At 43.7% G+C, this 8,035-nt stretch overlaps 1 protein-coding gene across 1 annotated transcript; it reads right to left on the bottom strand.

Moving 5' to 3' along the window:
- Positions 1–4,897: 4,897 nt before the first annotated feature.
- LOC149839708 (exocyst complex component EXO70H1-like) lies at positions 4,898–7,039 on the bottom strand. The gene has a single exon (XM_090004914.1). It carries the CDS (start codon positions 7,037–7,039, stop codon positions 5,174–5,176), a length of 1,866 nt encoding a protein of 621 aa, XP_089861040.1. The 3' UTR covers positions 4,898–5,173.
- Positions 7,040–8,035: the final 996 nt, after the last annotated feature.

Here is an 8,035-nt window from a genome sequence, read left to right as displayed (position 1 = left end):
CTAACCTAAGTCTATGACCCAAAATCCATCTAGGAATACTGAAAGATGATTACCCAGAGACACTCGGGCATTAAGAGCTCTATTAGTCGGGATCCCACTCCATGGAATGGGGGTGACTCGTCTGTCTAGAAGAGTTTCCATCAATGAACCTACTACAGAGGATCTGAAACAAACAAAGGAAGAAGAAGAAGAAGAAGATGGGAAAGTGGTCCAATTCATGTTCACAGATAAAGACTAAGGGATAGCCCAGGACTTTCTGGACACATCCATTTTGGAGAAAGTGAACAACTTCAATGCAACTTTAAAGTTCTTAATACAAGAGATCCAAAAAAAATCCTTAAAAATAAAGCAAAATTGAGAAGATACAAGTAGAGTCACAAGCGTAAGGCTCAGTAGGCGCCAACTCAGGTGTTCCAATTGATCCAAATCCAAAAACTGGTAATGCCAGTTATAAGGGGTATAAGTTTTTGATATAGCGAATATAAAGAACATGTTCAGAACTTTGAAGAACTCAAAAATGTGACTCACCAGATGAATATAACTAAATGAGAAAGGAGACTATATGAAATCCAAGATTTTGTCTTAAGCTCGGACACTAAGCCTCTGGGTCTCATCTCTCGAAAGTTCATAAAATTCAACGGGATCGAAAATCCCCAAATTCACATCATTTTGTTGTGGCTGTCTTAACAACAACCAAGCCTTGATTCAATGATTTCTGAGGAGTCTTGAAGGTAACGCTCTATCTTGGTTTTCTACTTCTAATGTCCATCAGATCTGTTAGTTTCAGACTCTCATGAATTTGTTCATCAAGAGATTCAGATTCAAGGTGGATGTTTCGCTAACGATCAATCAATTATATGATCTTAGGCAAAAGAAGAATAATGGCTCTCAGGCCTTCATTAACAGGTAGAGATCTATGTACCATCACATATCACATGAAGGACCTCATCACTGAGTCTCATGCCATCACCTAATAATGAATAATTTCAACCAACCCTTTAAGGGGCCTTTAATAACTCAAAAGTATGATACTTTCGTGAAGCTCATTGATACAATGAGTTAGATAGAATTGAACCTTAAAAGAGGCATGTATGATGGGTTTCTAGTCAACACCGAGTCTAAGAAGGTCATACTCAAAAAAGAAGAATCACCTACAAGCCAGGTTAGTATGACTACTTCTTAAAGAGAAAAAAAATCTCCCAAGCAAAACCAGGTGCAAGCTCAAAATCCAATATCATAAGTGACCTAGTAGAAAAGAATTCACCGAGATCCAACAGACTCACTTCTAAGTTCTAGATATTTTGCTAAAAATAAAAAATTTAAATTTCTCAAGTATCAAACCCTCTCCAGATGAAAGAAAGGGACCCAACAAAGTTTAGCAAATATCTTTAAGCTCTGAGTCATACTATCGAAGAATGTATTTCTCTTAAGCATATAATCCAGGACCACATTGACAAAGACAAACTGATCTTGGAAAATAAAAAAGCTCATAAGGAACTAAGTGGTATTCAAAATGAAGTCCATGTGATTAGCAAAACAAAACTTGATCATGATGCGACATTCTGACCAGAATTTATGTCAAAATTAGCTCACCGTTAAGAGAAAAAAGATAAAGAAGATGGTGACCACCATGGCTGCAACAAGGAAGAAAGAAGAAGAGGAAGGAGGAGGGTGTATCAGCCAAAGAGATGGTGGTGGTGGAGCAACGCAAGGTGAAGGTGGTGGCTGCCACCACTTTCGTTTTGCTGAGGAAGAAGAAGAGACAAACATGAGAGTGAGAAGGTGTTGAGATAGTTTAAGAAAGTGAGATGAGAGAGATATGAGTGAGAGAGGGGGTATTTATAACCGCTCCTCGTGCGTGAATCATGAGAGGATAGGGGGGAGGGATTTAAGGAGGAAATAAGGAGAGAGAATTAAGGGGATGCGAGTGGGGTAGGTGAGGGAAATGTGGAGAAAGAGGGGGTTGAGGTGAAAGGTATGGTGATGGGGTGAGGGGATGGGTGCATGGGTTGGGTCCAATTGGACCCAACCCTAACCCATGTGGGTTAGGGGATGTGACCCATTTGGGTCCACTTGGTGAGACTCACTTGGGTCTCTTCGGTTTCCAATATATATATATATAATTTATTTGGGTCCCTAATGAACCCAAATCATCTTATCGAGATCCATTTGTGCCTCAAATGAATCCAACTTCTCACCAGGTTGTTGATTTTGTTTACTTGAGAGTTAAGTTTACATGAAAATAAGTGTTTAGAAAATTATGGCTTCCTTGAGAAAACTTAAAAAATCAGTATATAAAAATTATAGATTCTACATAATTTCTAATAAAAGTAAATAATATATAAAAGTTGCAAAAAATGGTTTTTGTTGCATTAATTTTGCATTATACTTGCATTAACATAATATGATTCATTGCAGATATTGCGTTAAAATCCCCATATTTTCAAAATACTGATAATATTTGTTACTATGGACTAGTCAAGCTGTTTGATGCCACCATAGTGACAAACATTTTTATCGGCAATTTCTCATTTTTAAAAAACTCACAAAAATCCATAAATCTCACATTTTTTTCGGCAAAATCTTGGCAATAAAAAAATAATTTAAAAATATAAAAAATATTTTTTATAAGAAAATATTAATAAAAATCATTTAAAAATAAAAATACATGTTTTTTTTTTTGAGATAAATAGCCGTTTAAAACGTAAATATCACATTTAAATCACGGTATTTATGTTTTTTTCATAAATCTAGCGATATTTTGTAAATCTCGTGAGAAATTGCCGAAACTTATGAAAATCTCGCGATATTTGTCACACTGGATGCCACAAAGGAACTACAAGGAGAAATAATCAAAACCCAACCGGACCTATATTTTTTCCTTCCAACCAATTCCCATTGTAATTTTGTAGGGCCAGTCATGGGGCACATACATTCTCTTTTTCTCCTCACAATCAGGAGGAAAGAGACAGTTTTTTCATTTTCTTAATGGAGTGCTGGTCTATTGTTGATTCTTGAGGGGTTTTATGTGTCAAGGTCTCCAGGTCAAGTTGGCATAGCTGCCACTTGGCATGTCCCCAATGGAGTTGGTGGCTTGGTCTCATACCTTTTACTTTCCAAAATATATATAGTTGTTGTCTACGCATTATTTAACAAAATGTATATTGCCTTTTTCTGCTGATTGTTTTTTTTTTTTAGCAAATTGTATACTCTATGTAAGATGCAAATCGGTTCCACTCATCCCCTATATCATCGCAAATTGTATATTCTATGTAAGATGCAAATCGGTTCTCCTTTTCGCGAGTTGTTTTGATCAAATCTGACTCTAGTTAGGAGATTGAGAAAATATAAAACTTGAGTGGGGACTGATGAATATATATAGGTCTGGAGATGAGCTGGGCCTGAGCCGCTTGGGCTCAGCGTGGAAAAGGGCTTGAAGGTTTGATGCACCCACGATGTATAAATGGTGGTGTCACGTTAGGAGAGTTCTTGGTCAGAGGAATTTTTGTGCAGTTGAAAGGTTCAATTGAGCTTTTGCCATAAAATCTTGGCCCACCAAGAATCACCCATCAATATACTCACATCACATGGTGTTTAACGATGATCAACTAGATTGCTGTTTTTATGCGAGTCTGCTGAATGCGGCTTTTACAACGATGATCACGCCAGGGGATTATACCATTCATAATGAAAAGTGGGTAGTCCAACGGTTATATATGTTAATTGCCTTCCAAGCAATAGATCCGGGTTCGACTCCCGGCAGACTCATTTCTTTGAATTTTTTTATTTTATTTCGGCAAAAGAATAGTTGTCAATCTCGAGAAATGTAATTCAGATTGATGGTCAGCAGTAGTGGAGCTGCACTGCATAAAAAATGGCCGCATAGAACTCTTCCTGACTGCGTGAACAGCTCAGTAAGCAGTGTATCCGACCCATTTGCATCCCTAGAAATGGTCAGGATGGTTGGTGCAGTTATGTGGGAGGCGAGCAGATCGAGCTTCCTCAAAGCTCCACTCAGGCTTCACTGGAGCTCGAGCATGGCTCACTTGACCTGAGTCGAACTCCAACAGCTTAGGCTTGGCTCTTGTGTAGCTGTAGTCAATTCTCTGTATATAAGAACCTATCAACAAATAGTAATCTTCATTTAGATGAGATAATGTTTGACGATGATGATGATTCTCAAGTTTATTTTTATCGCGATTAAGATGAAAGTGACACATCCCTTAAAAACCATATCCGATGATCAACTTCGGTTCCTTGAATCCAAAGGGAGTTAGTTATACATGAATGATTCTCATGAGCGTCACCCATCTGCACAAGTCAAAGCTTATTAATATGAATGACACCAGTTGCGTGAGGTGGAAGGGTTTATTCTGCCTCAAGCTCGAAGTTATGTGTTTGGTGATTGTGGGGTTTTCCCCTTAAGATTATAAAAAAAAAGAAAAGACAATGATGTAAAAAGGTTGCTAGAAATTAACATGGGTTGGAGAAGGGGTGGTTGGTGATCCATTCCTATCGTTAAGAAGGAAAAAAAAGACTATACATTTTTTTAAATGAGCTCAGCTAGCCTGAATCAGTGATCATCGTGAGCTCGAGCTGCTCAGTTCGACCCAAGCTCAAAGCTGGGCTTCAACTCATAAGCTCGTTTACCAGCCCTAGATTGTCGTATCAGGTGCCACGATATTAATGGCCGCTCAAGTAGTAGCGAGAATTGGGCTGATGCAGGTGGATCATGGTTGATCTAGATCTGCATTTGGGTCTGGATCTGATCTAATTAAATTGAATAAAGCCAACTTTGGATCTAAATTTTATATGGTAATGCACCTGAATTAAAACCAAGGAGTCAAATCTGTCATATTTTTTTCAGGTACGGATCTTAATACAAGATCTGAACATGTATTGAGATCAGATTCGGTCTTTGTTGTCTCAGGCTTTGGATCATTTTTTTTTTCTGCCAGATCTATGTTCGCGTTTGGATCAAATCTGAATTGTTCGAGCTTTGTAAATGTGGAACATGCTCTCGACCTGTTTTTACTTGTTGCATAATCCAACCGAAAAAACCTTATCATGGCTGTCCTCCAGTTGATGAAACTAGGGGTGTTAACGGATCGGGAATATCCGGACCCAACCCGAACCAAACCCTATAATTAGATCTGGGTAGGCCCGAGGAAGTTCACCGAGAAGAATGTTGTGAGTGTACGGAGGAAGGGGCGCTCCCGCTCCCGCTCCCGTAGAAGAGGTCCGAGATGTAGTTCTCCAGATCCTCCGGCGAGAACCTGATTACTCCCTCGGCTTCGCCCTCCCCCCTCAAGAAGACCCTGAACCGTCCGTAGAAGGAGCGGTAGGCTGGGACGACCTTCTGCGCGATTGACACCTTCAAATCCTCCCTGAGACTGTTGTCCGTCACGACCGAAGCCGTCTGCCCCCGGTACGCCTCCTCGAAGGCGGAGTTGAACCGCCTGAACGACTGACTCACGCTCTCGCCGTCGATCGCAGCCGGGAACTCCTCCAACGCCGCCGTGACCTTGCTCCAGGCCGCCCGCTCGTAGCTCGCGGTGTACAGCCGGAGCTTGTCGGCGTGCATTCGCACCCAGGAGTCGCCGAGGACGTACTGGAGGTCGGAGCCCTGCACTTTCCCGACGACGTACTGTAGGTTGTTCATCAGGAAGATGTAGGAGAGCGGGACGTCTCGGTAGAGGTCGGCTTTGCCGTTGAGCTTGCACAGGAGGATGAGTATGAGCCACGCGAACCGGACGGCGATCGGATCGTCTTCGAGACACACTGCGATCTCCTCCAGAAGGGAGCCCTTGATCGGCCACTCGGCGATAATATCTGCGAGGATTTCGCGGTAATCGGCGAGGAGGGAGAGGAAGTTCATGACGTAGCGCGTCATAGGGTGGAGGCCGCCCCCGGAGAGGAGCGTCTTGGACGAGCCCTTCTGGATCGCCGCCTCGAAATCAGTCAGCATCGTCCTCACGGCCTCGCCGAGCTTGATGAGCGAGGAGATGGCCAGGTCTCGGACGGAGCTGGACGACTCATACGAGAAGATGGACTCGATGTCCTGCCAGAGCTCCGCGATCGCGTCGTATAGATCGAGCATCCTGAACATCTTCTCCGGCGACTTCTTCCCCTTGGCGACGGCCTCCGGGAAGCCGAAGAGCAGGCACGCTCCTTCCCGCGTGATATCGGAGAAGCACGATTCCCGGACGGACTGGGACGCCGAGAAGACGTGATCGCAGAGGATGCGCTCGCCGGAGAAGAGAGTCTTGACGGCGATCTTCACGGCGCGAGTCCAACCCTTTATCTTCATCTCCATGAGATCCCAATCCATCTTCTTTATGTTGGACGAGCTCAGCCGCTCGATCCCAAGGCGATAGAGCCCCTCGTCAACGATCGACTTCCGGATGGTCCTGTAGATCTTCACACACTCCTTCCCGTACCCGGAGCCGATCATGCACTCGGCGATAGAGCGGAGGTCAACCATGGCCAGCGACGACGCCCGCTCCACCTCGCCGATCGACTTCCCGACCTCCCTGATCTCGTCGTCGTCGTAGTTATCGTCATCGAACTCCACCGTACTCGTGGACGACCCGCCGGAGACGGACTCCGGGTCGAGGAAATCACGATTCGCGGCGAGTATCTGGAAGAACTCCTTCTCGAGCCGCTTCATGGCGGTCTGCATGACGATCTGCGCCCGGACGAGGTCCGGCGAGGAGAGGTCGCTGGATGCCAGAAAGTGCATGGCGCTCTGGAGGTTGCTCACGCAGCGGAGGTACTCCTTCCCCTCCTGGCGACTCTCGTACCAGAGGGAGGTGATCTTCGCGTAGGCGGAGGCGTTCGGATCCCACTTGGAGACGATCGCCTCCGCGCTCGCGAGGATCTGCTGCACCTTGAAGGCGTTGAGGCGGAGAGGGGTCTCCGGAGCGATGAGGGAATGGAAAGCCGAGGCTGAGCCGGAGGAGGTGGGGGTGGCGGTAGAAGGATCAGCCTCTCCTCTTTCTCTGGAGGAGAAGAGGCTGAGTAGCGTTACTTTCTTCATCATCTCTCTCTCTCTCTCGAATCTTCGAGTGGAGGGTATCGGGAAGGTGAAGCAAGGGGTTTATATAAAGGACGGTTAGGGGGGTCACATGTCATAGCTCCGGGCTTTGACCGTCGTTCGCTTATTACCTGAACCGCCCTTGAATTAACAGGCACTTGACTCAAGGACTTGACTCTTTCTCGGAGAAACAGGCACTTGACTCAAGGACGAGTTCTGTTGTTGACCCGTCCTGGTACACCTAACCGTCCATAGGGCGAACCAAACCCAGCTTATAGTACACCTAACCTAATGGTAATAAAAATAATGTTGAGGCTCAAACTTGGTAAACTTAAGCCCCCAGCTTGGAGAATGGCACGGTCTCTCAAACCAGCCCAAACTCGGACCCGAGTACCTTGCCTGATGTCCACCCCACCTGTGTCTCTCGTTTACTGTTTATAACACCAAAGCTAACAAATGTCGGTGATACCCCCAAAACATTGCTTAATTTTTTTCGACGACGATGAACTTTCGCCGAGAATCGGATCACTTATATAATGGGTCTGCCCTCTGCGAGGGATCACCAACACACAAGCTCTTATATAGCCCAGATTCTAAAACATCATTGAAAGTAGAAAAATATATTGTAATTTTAAGATGATATCCATATAATTCTAAAACATCAAGATATTTATAAATTATCACGGAAATATTGTGATTTTATTGTTATAATATATTATCGTTGATACATAATATTTTTTATTATTTTTTGGCCGATACAAAATGATTCACTTGAGTATCGGTATGGGCCGATACAGCTAAATCGGTGGCCCAACGATTCAGGGCCGATACTGATACTGACAACATTGGTTTGTACTTTAGTTATGTATTTTTTTAATTTTATCTTTTAAAAGTTTTTACATGTGCTCACCATTTTACGCGTTCCCGCGGCTAGTGTTCACGCTGTAAATTTGACTGTTTACAAACACAAAAGCAGTGTATTAGATTTTTAGGAAATTT

The sequence above is a fragment of the Nuphar pumila genome, chromosome 4, assembly GCF_984573655.1.
Source record: "Nuphar pumila chromosome 4, dmNupPumi1.hap1.1, whole genome shotgun sequence".
NCBI classification, from domain to species: domain Eukaryota; kingdom Viridiplantae; phylum Streptophyta; class Magnoliopsida; order Nymphaeales; family Nymphaeaceae; genus Nuphar; species Nuphar pumila.
The sequence above is the reverse complement of the archived record's forward strand: the minus strand, read 5'-3'. Positions and strand labels throughout refer to the sequence as shown.